The 23,199-nt window shown below is 41.8% G+C and overlaps 1 protein-coding gene across 2 annotated transcripts in view; it reads right to left on the reverse strand.

Moving 5' to 3' along the window:
• The window catches only part of ACOT12 (acyl-CoA thioesterase 12), a 49,638-nt gene extending 31,905 nt beyond the window's left edge, over nucleotides 1–17,733 (reverse strand). Inside the window, exons 1-5 of one of the 2 annotated variants that reach the window (XM_073344385.1) lie at nucleotides 17,218–17,441; nucleotides 12,466–12,535; nucleotides 7,815–7,875; nucleotides 6,634–6,735; nucleotides 4,098–4,242 (exon numbers count right to left, since the gene is read on the reverse strand). In XM_073344385.1, the coding sequence (XP_073200486.1) occupies nucleotides 4,098–4,242; nucleotides 6,634–6,735; nucleotides 7,815–7,875; nucleotides 12,466–12,535; nucleotides 17,218–17,353 (514 nt within the window). In that variant the 5' untranslated portion in view covers nucleotides 17,354–17,441. Of the gene's footprint in view, nucleotides 1–4,097; nucleotides 4,243–6,633; nucleotides 6,736–7,814; nucleotides 7,876–12,465; nucleotides 12,536–17,217 lie in introns of both variants that reach the window. The other variant, XM_073344384.1, reaches the window with a different exon arrangement.
• Between the last annotated feature and the right edge of the window lie 5,466 nt (nucleotides 17,734–23,199).

The raw sequence follows: 23,199 nt of genomic DNA on the forward strand, positions 1-23,199 counted from the left end.
TTGTATATATTTGGAAGCTAACAATCTTCACATATACTAATCTCATTTTTTATCCTATTTTACTTTTTATATGTCACTGTAGATGTTGAACTGCTGTGACCAATTGTAGAAAATATCTAGAAAATTTCCCTAACGCAGCTAGGGCCATGGAGACTGAACTTACTACTCTCTGATTGCTCTTTGGTGGTCTTAGTTTTCCTACCAGAAAGGTATCATCATGACAATATAAAGTGTCCATCCTGAGTCCACACAACCCAATTAAATTGTGAACGCAAGTATTATATTTATAATAGATGTTGTTTTTCCCTGTAGATAATTTATTTGTGACTGAAGTTCATAAACAGAGATGTGTACTTCAGACTGTAAATACCAGAAAGTTTCTTAAACATTTGTGAATAATTTTATGTTTTTGGAAGGGAATACAGCGACTTTGATTCATGTCATTTCAGGACAGAGATAAGTCTGGGAAATAGAGGCAAATCTAGGTGAAGAAAGAAACCAGTTATGCTTTCAGTTTTTTTCTTTTGGTCACATGAATGCTCTGCACTTTTCCTGCCAGGATTTAGATTACCACTCTGAAGAATTTTTCTTCTGTTTCTTGAGAACAATCTCCTCACATGCACATAGTTCCTATTGATTTATTGGAAAGTTATAGGCATCAAGCCAAATGGATTTCTCCTCTTATGTGTGTCTTAACTGGTGCTATTGGACTTTATTTCTCCACTGCAAAATGCAGCTTGAAGTATGAATGAATCCTATAAAACCCTTAAAAAAATCCCCTAAACCTGCAAAGTAAGGGTATTTCTACACAAGGGGCTTAAGCCAAAGTGCTTTTATGAGCCTCAGGTAACTCGCTGTATTCAAGTCATCCCAACAGTGTGCCCACAGAATGCCTGTTCTGTTTTCAATCTGCATCGTGTGAACACATGGCAGCAACTTTCTGTGAACTGAGAACATAGCATTCTCTGGGGATAGCCCATGGTCCTTTGCTTTGCTGCTGAGCATTGTGCGCCCTGGGATTGTTTTCACTGTGAATTGTGGGAAGCCATGTTAGTTCACATTTTTAAAAAAATCCCGTATTGTCTCTATCTCTGGCCCATTGTCTCGCACCATTTTAAAGTTGCTGTCAGCCAGCATAGACCACCAATGCTCTGAGCCACTGTGGTGGCAGGCATCAATATGCACAGGCTGCTTGGGCTGTATTACAGCACTCAGAGCCAGATGAATTCTGCATTGGACTTCACCTGTCTCACCACCATGTGGATGATGTGGGAGCAGGAGAATATTCTATGGCAGCAGCAGGATAATCTACAGTGGTGGCAGCAGGATGAGGCAGACGAATAGGAGGATGCCAAGCTGTTGGAACAAGAGGACCAGTTTCTGGATCACCAACAAGCATTCAGTGCTATTCGGAACGCAGGAAACCAGTGTGGATCGATGGGAGAGGATCGTTCGGAAGAGCTGAGATGACCAGCACTAGCAAGAGAACTTCAGGATGCGGAGGGCCCAGGACATTACTGGTGGCTTTGCACACATGGCATTCCCAAGCTATACTGGGGCAACTGATGGAACCCATGTGCCTATCATTTGCCTCCCCCACCAGGGTGCAGAATTCCGAACAGAAAGGGGTATTGGAGCACGATACAGAATGGTGGTCAAGTGTGCCTTTGGCCTTCGAAAGGCAGATGGTGCTGTTTATGGAATAGGTTGGAAGCAACAGCGAAAAAATGTTCCAGCCATTATATCTGCATGTTGTGTTCTGCACAATATTGCTGAGAGCAAGGGGGAAAGCCTTAATGTTGGGTGGGAGAGGCCAAGGAGTGGAGACTTGCTCAGATGTTCGAGCAGCAGCAAGGTGTCCCACAGAAAACATAAATACAGAGGGGAATGTTGCCAGTGAGCCTACTGTTTGTGTTCTGAGTCACAGGCCTGCCCATGTTAGCTTGTGGTGGGGTGGAGTGGATTGGGATGCAGCCACACTTTCCTTGGCCATTGCCACAATCTTCTGGGAAAGCTGCATTTCTTTCTTCTTCTGGGTCCTCATGTACAGCCTCTACCTCTTAGCCAGCCTGGTTTTCCCCTATGATTCCGCCATTCTGACATCTTGTCCCACGTCTTCCTTTTTCTCTCCTTCAGGTTGGCCATCCTGTCAGCAGTACACAGAAGCCCTGTCCTTGATGATCTGGCCGTTGAAGGTGCTGTGGTTTTGGGAGTGGGGGGGAAAAAGAGTTGTTTATTGTTCATGTCACAGACAAGTCATGACAGCTTTTTTTAGTAGGTACAGTATATGTGACTTTATCTCCAGCTGAGACTCTTCCCATTTTGGGGGGAACCTCAGAGATGGTAACTTGTGTGAATATTTGGAAGGTGCTGAATGCATTTGGATTTCAGTCTACTGTGTCTGCTTTCATGCTCTTAGGGATGGGGTGATTGGTTTGGTCCAGGTTCGTTTTTGCAATTTTGTTTGTGTGTCATATGCTCCTCTTCGGAATTAGAGGTTTAAAGGGAGGCTCATGGGGGGGGGGGGCGGGATCTGGATAGTAATTCCTTCTGTATGACCATTAAGCTGTGAGATATTTCTCAGTGTTAAGTTCTGCTCTGACTCCCCTACAGACACGGAGAAAGTGTAGAAAAAACAGATAGAGTCCTGCAATGACTGTCAACTAGAATTCATGTTACAGAGCATTTGTACTTCAGTGAAGAATAGTGCTTTTTGTGCCTTCACCAGGCATGCAGTGTGCATTTATACCTCATGAAAACTACAAAAACTAACCAAATTTCTTTTCCTGTAAGCCCTGTTTCAATGAAATGTTGAATTTCGCACAAATGAATGCTTTCGGTGTTTGAATCTGCCACTGGAGGGGAGCAGAGAGGGACAGGTACCTTCTGTGATTGCACCATGCTGGTGGGTGCCATTTTGAAACAGAACAGAGAGGGTGGGAGGAAGGCGGGGGCTCTTAGCTCACATCAGCCAACAATAATAATAAATAATACATTGTAAAGATAGCTGCTTACATGCTGTAGTTCCCTCCAGGGAATCTGACTCTTCAGTCCCAGCCTGGGTTTTTGGATGGGACTCGGGCTCAGCCAATGGAAGGGTCCATTGTAGCAAGGCAGGACTGGAGCTTACTTTCCAGCTCTTCATCATCAGGTTCCTGAGACACAAAAAGATCCTGGCTCTCAGGGGGCATTCTCCAGCTCAGCCTCCAGTGGGTCGAGCCAGTCATCCTTGGTGGGGGGGAGGAAGAGTGTGGGCAGCATCTTGGATGGGTTGTACTTTAACTGTATAGAATCATGTCCAGTTCATCAAAAAATGGTCAGGTCACATGTCTTCTAACAGATTGTCTCCTCTTATTCCTCATTCCAATGCATTTTTTTCTGAGCTGCTTGTTCTTTATCCAGCACTGGTTGGCGTCCCAGTCATGACCCCTCTAGGACATCTGCTTTGCAATGTCCACACAAAGTCCTTATTCCCGTGGCACACCACAAGAGCTTCCTGCACTGACACTTCTCCCCAGGTGGCTGTGAGATCCAGGATCTCAGCACAGCTCCAGCTAGATGTGTGAGGCATGTTGTGGGACTTCTGCAATGCTATGTGGTTGTATTGCCAGAATAATGATATACTGGGATCGATGAGCAAAGAGGCATAAAAAAGTGGTGCACAGCAGTTGCGTGTGCATGATCAAAAGATCTAACTAGTCCACTTCGCAAGAGTTCTCAATAAATGCAGAGTTAGTTCACAGTAATGGGTTGCATCATCTGTATGCAAGGTTTTCAAACCAGATTAACTCAATTTGATCCAGTTTTAAACCCCCCATGTAGGCAAACCCTAAGTGAAAAGTAAATGTGAAATGATCAACTCACACTTGGGCCCTGATCCTGCAACCTTATACCTGGAATCCTGCAGGATAGAAGGACAGAGAGAACCATCATGGAGAGTTGTTGTCCTCCACACCCTCACAAACCTGGCAAGCCCCTTGCTAGCCTCTGGATTCTTATCCTCCAGGGTTTTTATATGGTTTTGCCCCTAGTCTGAATTGGTCGCTTGGGCTCCCCTCTTTTTGCCCATAATTACTGGTTGTGTCTGCTTTACTGACCACAGTGATAATCTTCCATATTACTCTCTTGCATTAGGGTCTCAAAGACATGTTCATGGTCCAGTCGAATTCTTCTTCTCTCAATAGCCAGACTATGCTCCAGATGATCTTGTGGAGACAGAAGCTTCACTGGTTTTAAGTATACCTACACAAATGAAAAGAAGCTCTCATGTGACTGTATAATCATACCTAAGTGTGCTCTGAATTGCACTTTGAGCCAATGCCATTTAAAAAGTTCACTGGCACCAGCATTCTCTAGAATTCTTGAGTGTAATTTCTGCAGTACAGCAACTCATATTACTACAGATGAGGAAAGAGTTAAAGTTCAAGTAATTATGCAATATCTAGGTTTTCACTTTTAGTCCAGAGTCATTTGCCAAAATTCAATGACAAGGTGTTTTTGTTTTGAAAAACTAAAAATACAATCAACTCACCAAAACCTATTTTGTTTAAAATGCTTCACAGAAAACAAAACTGGAAATGCATTTTCAAGTTATTCTGAGGATTTAATATTGTGCGTTGTGTCCCAGTTGCGCATTTATCCCCTACCACTACTTGTGCTCAGATACGCTCCTTTGAAAATGCCTTAGCAGCACACTTTTACAAGCTGTTTTTCTAACACTCTCCTGCAGGTGAAGCCCTTCTGCCTCCAAGTGTATTTCCCTTTTCACACACACTGCATGTGCAAAATCCATTTATGCCTATGGGTAGAATTGGTCAGTTTAATGGCACAAACTGTTTGAACAATGTTATCTAAACAGGGGACAGACGAAAACAGCTGAGTTGCAAGGAACAGCTGCTTTCTGTATCCAGACCTATCCTATGGTCCCTTCCATCTAGGCCCAGAAGCTTCAACAAGAACAGAGTCAACACCCTGCTGCTCCATGTGGGTGACAGTGGTTCCACTGTACCTCCACCCCAAATCCTCTTGTCAACTTAGAGGCTTAGACTTAGAGGCTTTGTCAGGGAACCTGGTGTGTCTCTAGCCACCAGCCACTACCTATGGCCAAAACCGCCTCTCCCCTGGACCTACTGTCAGCAGGGCATGGGGCTACACCAGTTTTCCTCACTTCATGTTCTCTCTCTCAGCTTTGCCCTCTCCCTTTCTAAACAACTCTGCCTCCTTCTCCTGTGGGGATGTTTGTATCACCAATCCCTGATAACACTTCTCTGCCTTTGATTCTTTTCTCAAACCAGCTCCTTTCCTCCACTTCCATCCCTACTCAGAATCTTGCCAATTTTTTCTTAAAACAAAATTGCCCTCCCTTCCAGCAGAGTTAGGTAGTCATAGGGTTACCATATGTCTGGGCTTTCCCAGACATTGCCTCTTTTTTGATCCTCCGCATTCTGTCTGGGCAGATTTTTCAAATAAGAGGCAAGATCCAGGTTTTTTGTGGGGCAGATTTTGCAACTCAGAAAGAGCCCCAATTGGTCTCTCCCCTGCATCGACATCTGATTAGTACCTCACCGATCCCTCGCTCCCAGCCCTGGGGGTGGGGTGGGGAGAGCCCCATAGGGAGGTGCTGACTGATGGCTGTTGCTGTGTCCTGGGTCTGAGCCAGACCCAGCAGTGACACTGCCCCCCACCTCAAGAATGAGAACACAGGTTCCCCCTCCAGCACCCCAGGTTCCCCCTCCAGCACCCCCCAAATACCACTCCCAGTACACCTACACACACCTCTTCCAGCAGCCTCCAGATACCCTATCCAGCACCTCTCAAATACCCCAGAGAACACACACACACCCTTCCAGTATTCCCCAACTGTAGCCCCTCCCAGCTTTCCCCTCCCCACCCCCCCAGCAGTGTCCTCTTTTTGGGAACCTTAAACATGGTAACCCTAGGTAGTCATTCTTCCCTCTTCCCAAACTTGTCTATAAAGCAACAACAACAAAAGTATAATAAATAAGTGGGCTTTTAAAAAGGTATAAAAAGTTAAAGTTGTTTGCTCCAAATGCTGAAATTCTGATGGATTTTGAATTGAGATCTCAAATTCTCCTGCTTGAATGGCTGCCCATTGAAGCTGATCTTAGTTAATCATTATCTGTTTCATCCTGAAATGACCTGTTTGGAATGTTGAGCTAAAGAGGCGTGAACTAAGGGGTTGGACACAGGATCAAGCCAATAATAAATAATAATACAGAGTATTTATATAGTACTTTAATGTTCAAACATTAACCAATTAATTTAGCCTCTAAACTTTTTCAGGCAGGTTTCATTTTACGTTTGGAAATATCTGTTTTACCAACTCTGTCAGTAAAGTTGGGATAAAGATGCCAATTCTAGTAAGGAAGAACCTGCAAAAATTAAAAAGTAAGGACCTATAAAGTGGCAGAAAAATATCCCATCATGAGGTCATAGAGAAGGTCTTTAAAATATTCTTACAGTCTGGACTTCACATTATTTTTCTGCCATCAAATGAAATGAGTGGATAATATCATCTTTTTTTTGTTGTCAGTTTCACAATAATCAAACGAGACATTTCCCAAAATCTCTTTTCATGCCAGGATTAAATGATTTCTAAATTAAATGAGATACCTTTTCATCACCAACTGGTCTTACTACATATGTAGAGAAAGCCACACTTATAAGTTTCTGAACACTAGTCAAAATATCCTGTACTGTAACCTTGACACCAACCTAAAATGAAAAAGAAAGTTGCCACATTGTTAATTTCTAGATAAGACATCAAGTCACAACACTTGTAGAAATAACTGTTGTCTTGAGCTCACATCTTAAAGGAGTAGAATGCACAGACTTTTCACTAATGTCCTAGTATCACCAATACGCTTCATGAATATTTAAAGCCATGGCAACATATCTGTAAATGGAGGCTTAGCAGAACCTCTAAAAATAGTACAGACATTTAAATTTGGCTTTATGAACTATGACTTCCATTTACTTATGTGCCATTTTAGTACCCTGCTTGAATCTTTAGAAGCAGTAGGACTTGCATCAGCAAAAATCTGTACAACTCTATAAAACACAATATGAAGTGAATGACTAGTGAAATGCTTTACTAGTTCATCTGAAACAGACATGACATGCATCAAGTCTTTGGTCTTTAGGATTTTTAGAACACTTTGGAATACATTCTCCCATCGATGCATTCATATGACTCCCATCACAGCTAATGGAAATTGCACAGGGGCACAGAGAGGAGAAGAGACCACTTGAGGTTCAGTTCTGATTTCAGGTATGTGACTGAGCAATGCATTGCCATGTCTGTTACAACATAAGCAATAAGTGACATTGACACATCTGAGATAAGGATCTTTGTGTCATGTATTTCAAAAACATTAAGAAATCCACCTATTCTGTGAGCCTTTCTAGCCATGGACCCTGATCCAAAGCCTATTGAGGTCAATGGGCTTTGGAATGGGCCAATATTGACTATCTACCCCACTTTATATTTTGTTTTGTATTACGCGTGCTAATGCCTTTAGACCTTAACCTCTTCAGAAGACCTTATATTAGTCTGGCATAGCTCACCCATTGGACAGCAATGTGCTATAGAAATATAACAATCATTTAGATGCACTTGTTTCATATGAGGATGATGCACATTTTTTATTTAAGAATCTTCATTAAGCCCCTTCTGAAATTAATACTAAAGTTACAGTGCTAGAATCTTGTTCCATTATCTTTCTCCTCCTGCCTCTCTGTGCAGCAATTTGTTAAAGAAATAATTATAAAAATGAGAAATGAATATCACTTACTTCCATGCTAGTAGTGAATGCTCGGTTTACCTTTGCTTTGATGATGATAATTTGTCCAACTCTGTTAAGACAAGTGTCATCTCATTAAGTTGCACAATTATTACATGAACTGCACTATGATCCAACACCCACTAAAGTCAACCAGGGCCCTTCCATTAACTCCAATGTGCTTTGGATCAGGCTGTATAAACATTTGTCATTTCAGAGATCTGTCTGTGTAACATAATGGAATACCACCAACGGTAAGCAATATTACATGCCAATGCACGTATTACTGATAATGCAAAAGGCCAGTAAATTATGTGCAACAACAAGTAGTTAATTGTAGAAGTTTTTCTCAAATCAAACTTTACTGGGAACTTCAAATAAAGGAGCTGCTGAACCAAACTGGAGTTATTCAGAAAACTGTATAGACTTAATAAGAGAGTACCTTTATATTAGAAATATACCTATATGCACCATTATGCTGTTATGCCATTACACACCAATCTCAAGTCCAGTCAGACTGGATTTCACTTTTAAGTACACAGGCACATATGCGTGTGAGGTTTGTTAAATCAGTGAGTGTACATTTATGCACAATTGCAAAAGTGGGTACTGATATCTCATTTCTCAAGCTATGCGTAGGCTGATAGGGCAGAATTCACTTTCTTCCCCACAAACAAACCGAAAGCAGGCTCTGTTCTGTGATGCCCTGAGAATGCACTCTCCAAATTGTGGACAGTGCCAGGGTTGCAGCATGCCTCCTCTGTGGCTGATATTCCAACAGAGAAACTTAAATGGCAAATACTGTCTCTTCACTTTGTTAGATCCTCAGTGGATGTAAACTGGCATAGTTCCACTGACTTCAATGGAGCTATGCTGATTTACATCAGCTGAGGATCTAGCCCAATGTATACAATGGTGCATAAACAGGATACAGTGGGCCTCAGCTTTAGTAAATCAACCTAATTCCATTGAAGTCCATGGAGCTAGATGCATTTACACTATATGGGGATCTGGCCCAGTGTGTTTATTAATTAAACTTGGAAGAAATGGTAAAGGGATAAAATTTGTTTAGGTTAAACTAAGGGTCTCAAATTAATCATCTCACTTCCAGTCTTTTGGAAAATCATTCTGGTGGAAAATTCTCAACCAGCTTAGAAACAATGAAGATGGCGGCCATCTTTGCTGGGGGCAGCATCTCTTTCATCTACAAAGACCTAAGGAAGACAATAGCCATCTTGCTGCTTTATTGCTACTGACAGTGATGGGATGGGAGCCATTTTGGATAAGGGCAAAACTTCACATTTTGAAGGAAGAAATCAGAAATTCATGAGTACCCTTACAACAACTAAATATTGTGAGTGCTAAGAACACTGTTGAATAATTTGGTCTGTTACTAATAATACAGATAAGGAGACTTTTTAAAAATATGATTTTTATCTTGACAGTGTGCCTTTAAAGTCTGAAAAGCTTTTGCTTAGGAGACCATAAAAGGATGCTTCATCCAGAAAATTGACAACAAATTCTATTTCTAAACAATAACTATTTTTCCCTGCAGTGAAACTTGTCTCTATTACAAAAATAATTTCAAACTATTTTGCTGATCTTGTAACATTTATATTCTATTCTGAAGATCTTTTGGAACATTAGAAGGGGCCAAATTCTTCACTGGCAAAAATTGGAGGAAATTGTGTCTATGTGGAAGGCAAATATAAGCTCTTGAGTAGGTGCTAGTCCTGCTCTCCATACTGCTCCTAGGCAGTTGAGTGAAATATGGATCTACAATCTCTCTGAGTCCTGCAACTAGGCAGAACTAATTTATGTGGATCAAAATAGCCACTGGGTCCTAGAATTTGGGAACGAGGATGGGCACAAAGCAGTTTTGCCACCCCCAATCTCATTCATGTCACACCTTCCTCTCCTACTTATGCGCCCTGGCATAAGAAATCAAAGGACTGTTCAGATATGTGTGTCTCAGGCAGAAATTTGCATAAACTGAATTTGGGTGTTGTGCACAAAATTCCTCTGCTCCTCCTACTGTACTGCACAGGTCAGTGCAGGCTTGCCTCCTGATTGCTTCTGATTTTCTGGTTCTCTCTCATTCTGCTAAAATGAAGAGGTTCAAGTTGGTCGCCCTTCCCTTTCCCAATATGGCAGAGAGACTAGTGTTCAGTCATTTTAGAGACCAATTTCTGAAATGATATTACAAGCTAATTCCATGACATTTTTAGAAGCAGTGAAATAATCTTCATTATCTTTATTTTTTTAATATGTTGTACAGGTAGATTCCTCTAATTTGCTGCCCGGACATTGAAGGTCACAACATTTCTAGCCATCTGATTTGTGGGGTGTCTATAAGGCAGACTTTGCAATATGCAAAGGTGGGGAAAGAAGAAATTAATTGCCTTCTCCTTTGGTCCCACTCTCAGAATGGGATATATGAGTTACAAAGCTTGCCTCAGACTGAGGGCCTCTCAAGCAATGGGACTCCAAGAAGCTGCCTCTCCTTCAGCTGGCTCTGGGCATTTGAATGGATGTTCAAGAATACTGGTCATAGAACACTGCATTTTAATTGATGGGAACATTTTGAAATGTACCAGACTGAGAGGTTTTGGTGGGGATACATGGTGAATAAAAGAATTTAAATCAGATTATTTTAAATCATACAGTGCTCATGCTATTACTATGAGCTCACACAATGTAAAAAGACAAGGAGCAGGAATTAATTCTTTGTCTTGGCATAAAACTAACTTTCCCAGTATACAGTTTAAGTTGCAGAAATTTCAGTTTCAAAGTCAACTGAAAAGAAATAGTCACAGACTAGATACCTCTTCCCAAAAGATTTGGTAAGCTAATGTAAGTGAATGAAACATTAAAGCAGGAAACACTACACACTATAATCAAAGGTTAAAGGGGATAGTTATTAATTATATGAGAAGCTTAATTAAATCTTCTTAATTATACATGTTCAGCACATCACATGGTAAGCACTACTCCTCTCAGGATGTTAAAGCTGATCTATGGCTGAAACACAGTTAAAATATTTAAGGTCTAATTCTGCTCTCAGTTACAAGCGTGAAAATTCCATTGAAGTCCATGAGGGTGGCATCTCTGTACCTGAGAGAAAAATGTGACACTTAGTTCGTTTGTAGTACCTTTTGTTCACAGCTTTCCAGAGAAGTGGTTTTCATTAGAAAGCAAAATGGAAAAGACTGTAGTTGGGAAGAGGACTCTTGAGACTGGCTTTGTGAGGGAAGTCAAGGACCTCTTAGGTCTCTTCCATGTGGCAATGTTTATGCATGTCTCTTCTCAATCTTACTCCTGGCCATAGGTGAATGTGGGTTTAGAGGGCCTGATATTCAGCACTATGAGTGCACAAATGTGTGCTTATTCTGAATGCACCATTGCCAATAGTTACTGCAATTACACCACTTCTATAATCTTGCTGACAATTACCCAGCTGTATGTGCAACTGTGATAATTGCAAACTCCGCTACAAGGATTGCATCAAGTGGCACATGCAGTCTGCCAGGCTGGACTTAATGATATGGGAGGATATGGCCCACGACAGGCGAGCTTGGCACTCCACTACAAAGGAAGCAGAACGAGTAACAGAATATTATCATGCCACCTTGGCCAACAGGAGAAGGGAATGTATACACTAACTTGGCCTGGCACGTCTTCCTGAACCCTACATGTGGAAACTGATTTCTAGTCATAGTCATACTCGAATACGAGCAACAGTCATTATTATTATTATACAGTTCTGAAGACAGGGCCCATTCCATATATCCTGCCTTCTAAGAATTCAATATTGTAGCTCAGCACTTATAAGATGTCAATGTTCCAAGGGTTAATCATTTTTTTTAAACCTAGCTACATCCAAAAGTACATTTTTGTCCTGGCTCAGTGCACTACTACTCAGTGCAAATTTGGTATCTATATTTTTTAAAATGGGAGTGAATCTGAACAAGAACAATGCCTTTTTAAAAAATAAACGCTTAATTAAAGATTTAATGTATGTTCCCCATTGTTAATATCAACTGCAAACAGTTGGCACTTACAGCACAAGACTTTAGCCTTAAGAAATCTTAGTTCCCTGGCTGAGAAAGAGTTAAAGCAGAAGTGAAAGATTTTTTAACCCCTGCACTATCCTGTGGATTCACTAAACATACAGAGTTTGCAAATATAAAATTCCTCTTTTATGACTTTCTGTTACATGGATAATTTTTGTAACCAGCTGAAGAACAAATAAAAAGAAAAGAAAGAAATTGAAAGAGAGCTCACACCTTTCAAAAATTCACACAGCATCTATAATTGAATGTATTCCTCATTCAAAAACGAATAAAAAAATGGCTCGTAGTATTCATTTTAATCAGGGGCAAAAGTCATTGGGCCTTACGTTTCTGACCTGTTTTCTAGTTTATAGGGTCAAAAGTAACTACAGTTTATTTTAGACTTTGTGAATTTGATCTTTGCCTTCCAACAAATGGGAAAGTTAAGCCCTAGCACCGTAGGCAAATTTCTAGAATGAACCCTGTGCCTGTGGGGAAATCATTGAACCACTATCTCAGATTTTATATGCCTTGGTTAATCTCTGTTAAATAGAAAAGAAAAAGAGGACTCTAAACTGATAAGGTTTGATAATTACTATACAGGGTTCTACCTGGCAGTCTCTTCAAATTGTATGTCATCCACTGACGCTGTCACACAGGACACACCAGCATGTTTTTCAGCTTCAAAGAGAGAGAGATAAGGTGCAGAGTTACTACACTAGATATACTGCTGCAAACATCTCACATATACGTATATTGTAAAGCACAGTGGTCCTGATTCTCCTCTCAGTCACTTCAGTGTAAATCCAGAGTAACTCCCCTGATGTAAATAGATCAGAATCAGTGTTTACCAGGAAATATCAGGCCTGCATCAAGCTGGAGACCAGAATGGATTATTATAATGATCCCTTCCGGCCTTAAAATCTATGAATCCATGAAAATTGTGTGATCTTACTCTAAAAATGGTTAACTAACAATCCAACATAAGAGTGAGGAGAAGTACTTTGCAGTAGAAAAACATCATAAAGACCTGATAAAAAAGTATCATTGGCACTGTAATTGTAAAAAAAAAAAAAAAAAAAAGTATTTGTATTATTATCAGACAAAGGGTTACAGCCAAACAACTGAGCACAATGCTGATGAGAGTTAAAACATCATTTCAATTTACATATACTGACAAAAAAATGAGTTATTTGTTTATCTGTGCTTAGATATCTTTGGAGCTGGCCAGTCAGTGCTTGGTGCAAGACTTAGGGAAAGGAAAGTTGGCTTTATGCTGACTGAGTCCAGGACAGTTCCCAGTGTAAATTAGAATAGTCAAAGGGCTTCTTTATTTACGCCTGGATTCTGACATTTTGGCAGCAGGGGATTACCAAGGCAATGCAGCACCTAAGCCCATGCTCCCTATGCCAAGGGACTGTGAGAGGTGGTTGTGTAGGAATCACTATGGAAGACTATATCACTCAAGGGTTCCCCTATGGAAGCGCTATATCACTCAAGAGGGAATTTTCAGGTGGCAGGATCTATTGGCTTTATAGCCACTTAGTGCTGCCAGATGCAGCAAAAAGCAGCTGGAGGAAGGTGGCTCTGGGTATTATAAAAAGGAAACTGAAGGGATTTAAATCACATTTTTTTTTTTACCTTAAGCTGTTTTTCCTTCTTGTTTGGCTTAATATCCTGGTGCCCCTGAGGCACCTTCTTCCCTTTAAAGCAATTCTTCAAACAGCAATCAATTAAAATAAGCCCCACTTGCTTTTCTCCCGAAGATAAATAAAGCTCTGCCATGCACTTGCTGCTATGACCATGTAACATTCTTGAGTTTTCTTTTTGATTTTTAAGAAACCAAATCTGTAGTCCTTATTCAGTGGCAAAACTTCCATTGATATTCACTGCCACTCAGGGCCTGCAGAGGGCCCTATGCATTACTTAAGCCAAGTGTTCTTGGCTTAGTGAGTCCTCTCTGCAGGGGTAAATTTAATCCAAAGTGATTGTGATTTTTGTCTGGGTCGGGACTTAAGGACTGGGTTAATTCTATATTACTGCTTGAAGGACTCCATTCTCCTATCACCCCTGTTCCAACTTACTGATTCCCTCCCTCAGAAAAGTGTATGTCGGTATACAGATATCGCTCATGGTAATATCAAGACAAGTACATGACAAACCTATGTAATCATGTGATCTTATACTTTTAACATTTGTTCTTCCTTCCTTTAGTCCCACAACTGTTTGTTATTTTCATTTGTGTGAGTTTTGTTTGATATTTAAATAGTGACATATTTGTCTGTGAACTTCTGGTTGTTAAAATCATAAATAATAATATTAATATTTTAATGAGGAAGGCTAGTTTTCAGAAGGAAAACAACTCCTTTGCTCTTAGAGCATTAGAACTTGAAATCTTTCTCCATTATATAAATTAATAATTTGTTTGTATAGTGGGATTGCTTCTGTGATATTAATGAACAGTTTTCCAGTAAGTGTCACTAATAGGGACAACAAAAAGGGGAAAAAAGTGAAATACAGGGGCAGATCCTCAGCTGATGTAAATTGATATATCATATGATAAATTATATCAGTTGAGGACCTGACAATTCAAAGTAGGGAATTAATCTAACAGGCCTTCTTAGATTAGGCTTCTGCCTGTTAAAATAAGTAGTACTTGATACACCAGGTATAAGGTTAGAATACACAGCCCTGAATGACTATTTTTTTAGAAGAAGTAAAAAGCATGTTTATGAATAGCAAATAGCTACATACCTAGAGCAAACAGCTACATACCAGATTACTATGCAGGACACATTCTCCAGCACTCTCATATCTTTCTATATATAAATAGTAGATTAAATAAAGCTGTTAAATCACTAAAAGTTGCAAATACCTACACAGTGGTAATACTACAGTGTATGGAGATGCTATTCAGACACAAGATACCTGCTAATCTCCTCAACGCTTATAATAGACTATTTGCTAATATATGGAGTAGCACCTGTAAATGAAGTTCATGGAGAGCAGAGATGGCAAAGAGTTGAACTTGCTTAAGATTTTAAATGTAGCATTGCAGTTTAAAAACAGCTAAATTGATAATCATGCATTGGCATACTGTATATACACACATATTCTGTATACTGTAGTTTGAGTATGGGCAACTCTGTACCAAATGGAAATCAATGCATTTAAAATTGGAAAGACAGAAACAGAACCTTCTGATCTCATTTTTCATTGTCTCACATCTTTCCACTTGTTCTTCCCCTTTTTCTACTTAAATGGGACCCCTTCATTTTTCTGTAATACCCTTGACAATCTTAACCTATCTATGGCATTTCTGAAGGCAGCACTTATCATATTATATGTAGGCAGAGTTCCTGGCAAACGGGTTTTCTCTGTCTCTCAGTTTTGACTGTACTCCACTAGTGCTTTTGTCTCCTTTCTTCCCATTTTTTTCTCGTCTATTTCCTTCATCCTTTTCTCTCTACTGTTGCCCTCTTCTCTTCACCTTTTCCAGAATCCTCTACCTACTCATCACATTGTAATCCTCCTCTCCTTCCCCTTTTCTCTCTCACCTATATGTCCTTTTCCCCAAGTTGTTACTTTCTTTTGATCCCAGGATTTCCCCTCTCTCATTACTGCTCCATGACATCAAACACAGTTTCATTTTAAGGGGTAATGGAATCCGTAGGGGTTATTTTAGTTGAGTAATCCAATCCTAATTGCTAGCATGAGTGAGTTTTCCTCCTGGACTTCTTTCAGTAGTCTGTAGTGGGCTGACATTTCTTGTAAGCCTTTCTGGCATTACATTGCCACTCAGTCACAAGTTGCACAAGATCGCCTAGTAAAGAGGGAGGGCAAGAGAGGGTCTTCAGATGTTGGCTGGAGCCGCCCTTGAAAGAGAGAGAATTGGCAGATCCGGAACATATCCACCAGGATTTAGCAAATTATGTACAAGGGCAGTAATTTGATATCATGCAATTAAAAGAAAATAAAAATACCTGTAAACACAGCATCTATAATGAGCTCCTTACTATGTGAAATAGAGTTCCAAGGGAAGTGGTGGAAGCCCAGTGCTTTTGAACTTTTAAATGTGAAGTGGACAAAACACTATCAAATGTACTGATGGGAAAATCTTACATGATCTAAACCTCTATTCCACGTCTCATTCTATGGTTTAATTGAACAATTTTCATTTTGCTCCTATCCCATAATAAAAGAAGCAGTGGGACATTGTGAAATTAAAAGGCTATAATTTTAAAAATGGGTGAGAAGAAATACTTTTTTCCAAGCAAATTACAATTCACTTGAGGAATGTATGGCTCCCGGGAATTGCTGAGATGAAGAGTTCTGTAAGAATTTTTAAAGAATTCAATATTTATATGAACAACCAGAACTTTTGCAGCTGGAATAGCTAGTTCATATAGTTACAATGGCTCTCAGTCCTCAAGCTCCAGGTCCTAAAATAGTCACTTAATGGGAACAATTTAGGAATTGTCTCTGTCCCTTCCAATAATATAGCTGTGTGTAATTGGCCTAATGCAACATATCCCCACTGCCGCACACAAACACCTTCTGAACCATCAAGTGTAGGTCACCCACTGCCAGAGGCAAGATACTGAACTGGATGAACTAGTTTCCAGCATAGGAACTCCTAGTATAAGTGGCTACGAATCCAAAGGATGGGCTCCTTCCTTCACAGCAACAACAATGCTCTCCAGCCCCATGGCTGGGCGCTCCAGTCTGAGCCATTACCTCTGGAGGGGGAGGAGGCTGCAGCCTGGCTGGACAACAGGCTCCAGGGAAGCCAAACTAGCTCCTCTTGCTGGTTTAACAAGAGCCCCTGGCAGGCCACGTCCCTTTCAGCTCCCAGGCAGGGCAAGCCCAGCAGACACTGGAGTCCCCATCTCTGATGAGTGTCATCCTGCGCTGGAGGGACTGTGCTTGAGTGATTAGAAGAGGGAGGAGCTAGAAGTCAGGACTCCTGGGTCCCTTGCCAGCTCCTCCCCCTGATTTGCTTTGGGAAGGTCCCTTCCCCCTGGAGTCATAGAATATCAGGGTTGGAAGGGACCTCAGGAGCTCATCTAGTCCAACCCCCTGCTCAAAGCAGGACCAATTCCCAGTTAAATCATCCCAGCCAGGGCTTTGTCAAGCCGGGCCTTAAAAACCTCTAAGGATGGAGATTCCACCACCTCCCTCGGTAACCCATTCCAGAGTTTCCCTCCGTGCCTCAGTTTCCCCCTGCAGCCAACGTTCAGCCCCGCTGTCCGGCTCCGTGGCCGCGGGAGGCCCGCTGGAAGCGGCAGAGCGCTCCCCGGGGAGCGGGATGCTGCCGGGCCGCTGGAGGGCTTCCCAGGCCAGGCGGCAGCGCGGCGCCTTACCTGCCAGGCAGGCGGTGGTGTCGATCCACTTGAGGAGCTGGCCGGCGCTGAGCTCCCCGCGGTGCGTGGCGTGCGCGGGGAAGATGGTCTGGCACGTGTGCACCTGCCCGCTGCTCTCCCCCTCGGCAGGCTCCATGGCTCCGCCGGGGCCCGGGGGCGGCTGCTCCCTCCGGGGCCTCCCGCTGCGGGCAGGCAGCGCTGGCGGAGCCCGGGTTCCTTCGCCTCTTCCTGGCGCTGCTCGCACAGGGGCCGTCCAGTCCCGTCCCGTGCCCCGGGCTCCTGTGTTGTGAGCTGCCCAGCGCGTTGCTGAGACTCAACGGCCCGCCGGTGCCCTGCGCTTTGCTCTCGGCTCGGCCGCCTCCTCCCTCGCCCCGCCACTGCACGGGGAAGTACTTCAACCCCGGGCGCGGTCCCTGCAGGCTCCCTGCTCTGAGCCGCCGCCGAGCCCTGCGGGGTAGGTAGGCGCTAGGGTGCATCTCAGCGCCCCGTGCAAGGATGGTGAGTAGGGGTGAGGCCTGGCTTGAAAAGGCTCATCCTTCAGCCGATCTCCAGGTGAGCGGCACGGTGGAGGCATCCGGGATAGGGCTCTGAAAACACCACTCACCCAAAGCGAACAGTGTTAAGAACCATTAGGAAAGGGGTAGATAACATGACAGCAAATATCATAATGCCACGATGGAAATCCATGGTACGCCCACACCTCCAATACAGTTCTGGTTGCCCCATCTCAGAAAGATATATTAGAATTAGAAAAACTGCAGAGAAAGGCAACAAAAATGATTAGGGGTATGTAAGAGTTTCCATAGGAGGAGAGATTAAAAGGACTGGGACTGTTCAGCTTAGAAAAGCGGAAACTAAGGGGGATATGAGAGGGGTTTTTAAAATGATAAACGATGTGGAGATAGTGAATAAGGAAGTGTTATTTATCCCTTCACATAACCAAAGAACCAGGGGTCAGCTAATGAAATTAATAGGCAGCAGGTTTAAAACAAACATTAAAAGGTACTTCTTCACACAATGCATAGTCAGCCTGTGAGCTGGTTGCCAGGGGATGCTGTGAAGGCCAAAAGTATAACTGGGATCCAAAGAAATATATAAATTCACAGAGGACAGAGCCATCAATGGCTATTACCCAGGATGGTCAGGGACACAACCCCATGTTGCGGGTGCCCCTAACCTCCAACTGCCAGAAGCACCTGGCATATGGCCACTGACAGAAACAGGCTACTGGGCTAGATCGACCATTGGTCTGACATGTGTGGCCATTCTTACATTCTTATTCAATATGCAGTGGCTGACACTAAAAGGTCAACATCTACTGGTGCACCACACCCTATGGAGGAAAACACTGGCCTCTTGGAGTACGTCTGCATGAGGATAAAAGACCCAAGACATGGAGTTAGCTGACTCCAACTTTGCAAGTCCCAGAGCTCAGGCTGCAGCCCTAGACCAAACATCTACGCAGCAATTTTTCAGCCCAAGAGCCTGACCTACATGAGCCCAAGTAAGCTGACCCAGGCCAGCCGCAGTATTTTTATCCCTGTGTAGACATACCCATAGATACCAAGCTGTGGTTGAGGAGTCTTACTATAAAGCAGTTAAGACATTTTCTTCTAACTTTAAACTAAATAACAATGGATCAAATTTTAGATAGAGATGGAAATCATTAGATCAGTGCAGACCGGAGAAACTTTGAATGGGGTTAGTGATCATTTTCATGTTAGATTAATAGCACCTAGCACTTTTCATCTGGGGAGCTCAAAGTGCTCCTTACAAAAGAGAACACATATCATTATCCTCATTGGACATCAGAGGAAAGTGAGGCACAGACAGGTTAAGGCTTGCCAAGGTGAACAACGAGTCAATAGTAAATGTAGGCAAGGATTCCAGCTATCCTGACATCCAGACCAGTTCCCTATTCACTGAATCTCATTGTCACCCAGACTGTTTATACTTACAGCATTGCCTGGTGCTGCAAATACATTTTAGCAGGTCTTACTGCTGAAATATTTATAATCTGACATAATTTTTTTGAACTCTCACTCATATTGGCACAGCCTGACAGCACCACCAATGTGTGTTGTATATGTAAGTGCCCCTTATCACTGTGAATGTTGATGTTTTTTCTTTTGACATTTGCCTCTGCAGTAATGACCCATAGGTCAAGCATCTCCTGGCAGTTAATAACTGGCTGGAGGTTTTGCAGAGGACCCATCCCAGGAAATGCCCATCTCAGGTGTCATTCCTCCTATTCTAAACCATTAATACATAAACACAGTAAAAAAACAGTAAAATATTTGCCTTTGCAGGGTCATAGAGTCCTAAGTTCAACTGCAGGTTGCCATGGATACAGTGTTTGAGTTGCAGATATTATTTATTATGTATTACAATATTGCCTAAAGGCTTAAGCATATGAGGTGCAAGGGGGGAAGCATGGAGGTGTTTGTTGAAGAGGCAGAACTAATTGATGGAGAAGATTGGCATTGCTGGCAGATTGAAGGCAGCAGTCTATGACATGTTGAGATAACAGAGTGGACAAGCAGAAAGGGCTAAATTGTGGAGGGCCTAAAAGAGAAGCTTGTATCTGATGCAATGTTAATTTGCAGGTAAAAACCAGCACAGGCATCAGTAAAAAAGAGGATTTAATTCTCAGTGTTTCATGAAGTTTGAGAATTGTTTTATCCTTTAATTTTTAAGACCTAGGGACATCCTTTTCTTCATTAGTCCTTACCACAAGCTTTGCAAGTTTATTAAAAACATACGTGAATGAATTTACACACAAACGCATTTAAATGATGTTGAGGATCCAACTTTAATCCACAAAACAAGGAATTACTGAGTTTTAGGCTGATAAACCATCTTTGAACGGGCCTTACCAAGTCATAGTTTTGCAGTGCTGTAGAGATTCTCTTCCCTCATATTTGTTACCATCACTACACTATGGCATGATTCTTGCTTTTTTGTCAAACTACACTTATAGCAAGTTACAGCCAGTTTAGCATCACCTCAGAGGAAACAGATTCTCCCAATCTCCACTTCACTTACTTCTATTCTCTGTTGCTTCAGAATAAAGTTTGTTCTGAATTCTTCTACCCTTTTGGATCTGTGAAGCAAATAAAAGCCCAGAACAGGGTGGCATAGCTTTAGCCTTTGCTACCTGATGAACTGTGTATAAACTGTATGCAGCTGGTATTTCTTTTCCTTCCTTGTCTGCTCAGTCTCAGTCCAGATGATACAGAGTCAAGCGTCTAGCCTTTCAGGTCATGGATGTAAGATCTCAAAATGGAGTTTCATCAGAGTGAATAGAACATTTGGATTTTTAAAAAACTTTTTATTAAGGCAAAGTTACAAAAAAAGGTTAACATGCTACATTGTACATTACTTATTCAGGTTCAGGTGAGTAGTCAAAGAACCTGGCTAAAGATTCTGGCTTGCTGGCTGGGGAGCCCTTCTCCTTTACGTACACTAAAAAGGATGAAATGTCTAAATACCTATCCTCTTTTTGGCACTTCTCTTCTGTATGTATTTGTGGCTAAAGCCTTTCCATTACAAGGATAGTCCATATTTTACTAAACTACATTTCCATAGGAGGAGGAGTCAATTTTTTCCAATAATGTGCAGTAATAAAGAAATTAATTTGTCGTTCTGTTGAAAATGTAGATCCTTTCCTGGAGCAATAAGTAGGCAGGACAGGGGATCTCTAGGAAGCCAGCATTTTGTCATAAAATTAATCTCTTTAATTGTTTCCTCCCCAAACCATCTAATTCCAGGAAACAACCACCACATGTACAAGTATGTTCCCCTTTCTCAGCAACCCCTCTAACAGTGCGCTTACATAGTAGCAAAAATATGATGGATCTTAACTATAGTCTAAGAACATAAGAACAGCCATACTGGGTCAGATCAAAGGTCCATCTAGGCCAGTATCCTATCTTCTGGCTGTAGCCAATGCCAGGTGCCCCAGAGGGAATGAACAGAACAGGTAATTGTCAAGTGATCCATCCCTTGTCACCCAGTCCCAGCTTCTGGCAAACAGAGGCTAGGGATACCATCCCTGCCCATACTGGCTATTAGTCATTGATGGATCTATACTCCATGAAGTTATCTAGTTCTTTTTTTTCTAATGCCATCTATACAGTAATTTATAAAAAAATTTGTATGAGCTACACAAATTGAAGATGTAGTCCCCTTTTCCTTATAGAGACCCACTAGATCCATTTCTTTGTCTAACTCCCTCTCCCATCTTTTCATCTGGGTTGTTATCGACTTTTTTTTTAATCCAATTATATATATCTTAGAAATTGTACCTTCTGTTCCAGCTTTCGAGACCTAGACCAAAAGTGGTTAAAGACTAGATAGAGCTGCCTTGTACCCAGATCTCACGAGAAAATGTTTGCCTTTGTAAATTTTGAAAATACAGGATTTTTATATTACGTATATTATTACATATCTGTTGGTATGATTTCCAATCAGGACATAGGAACAACTGCGGAACTGAGCACTTTCAGCTCTTACCCACAATGAATAGTCACTTTGATATTTCCTAGGGATAAATTCCTGATTATTAATGAATGTTGCAAATGGAGAGGGCCTCAGTGACAGGAATTTAAAAAAATTTGTTCAAAATTGGTCTGGATAAAAGGGTGATTTTTTATTTTTTGTGGCCTAAATTGTCTAGGGGTATGATGCAGTGTTGCCCATTATTCCCCCCGTTGTTTTCTTTGGCAGTGGAACCATTTGTAGTAATGTGAGAAACAGGCCTTTGGTAAAAGGCATCTGTGATACTTCCTGGGGGCACCCAGGGTTGTGAGGCACCTCACTACCACCTGCCCACAGAGTGAGGAAGCCTTGGTTATGGTGGTCAGCTTTATAATGTGCCAGGTCCCCAACCCCACTGGCCATAGGCAACACAGACATGGCCTTCCAGACCTGTGCAGGCCACGCTCTCTCTCTCTCTCTCTCTAGGTTAGTGATAGGCACAATCCAACCCCTGAGTGGGTGGTAGGGAAGTGCTTGATAACCCTAGGTGCCCCAGGAAGCATCACAGCATCACAATGCCTTCTGATTAGAACACAAAATAGCACACAAACATCTTTTTATGGCAAATTACCCTCCAATGTGGAATAGTAAAAGACTTGGGGGAATGGAACAAATATGAAATTTCTTGCCTTGGTAAAGATGAATGTCCTCCCAAAGTTATTATTGTTTGAATGAATCCTTGTTGGAATAATTTAAGGGATAACTTGTCTTTTGCCTGACTCTGTCTATAATCTATAAAATAGTTTCCAAATTTACTGAGTTATCCTTATTATCCAAGCTTTCACCAAGATTATTATTTGTTCCCTCACTGGTATTGTTCACCAGCATTTAATTTGGCCCTGTTGATCAAAGATTTGGTCCATAAGATATCTGTTGTCTGCTGTGAGATTAGAAGCCGCATAACTGTTGGACTCACAAAGCAATGTAAAGCCTAAATCTGCTCACATATAACCCTTCCAGAATTCCCTGGAGTAGTAATGTGCTGGGTGAGCAACAGGAAGAGCTCTTTTATTCTGTGTAGAAGGGTCCTGAAAAAAACCAAAACAGATAACTTCTCTAGTTACTTCTGAGGTAAGGGAAGGCTTTTAGTTTAAGAACATGTCTCAGAACTCTATGTATCCTCTACTTTTTAGGAAGGGGAGTCATTGGAAAGAGGCCATGATCTGTAGGAAGTATGGGTTCCACTTCAAGAAGGGGCATAGCTCTATAGGATCCCTATCAAGAGTGCAGATAGTTGCCACCACTTTGGGCATAGCAATGAAATATGGAAAATAGTTGACTACCCAACTAGAATGAGAGCTTGTCTACATGGAAAAGTTAATCAACATTAACTCAAGTTTCTCCAGTGCAAAAATACTCTGGTACACATGACAGAATTCATTACAGCACACTAACACCAGATTTATCATGAGCTCTGGAATCATTTTCCAAAGTGCTGTGAAC

The sequence above is a fragment of the Lepidochelys kempii genome, chromosome 5 (assembly GCF_965140265.1).
Source record: "Lepidochelys kempii isolate rLepKem1 chromosome 5, rLepKem1.hap2, whole genome shotgun sequence".
In the NCBI taxonomy this organism is placed as follows: domain Eukaryota; kingdom Metazoa; phylum Chordata; order Testudines; family Cheloniidae; genus Lepidochelys; species Lepidochelys kempii.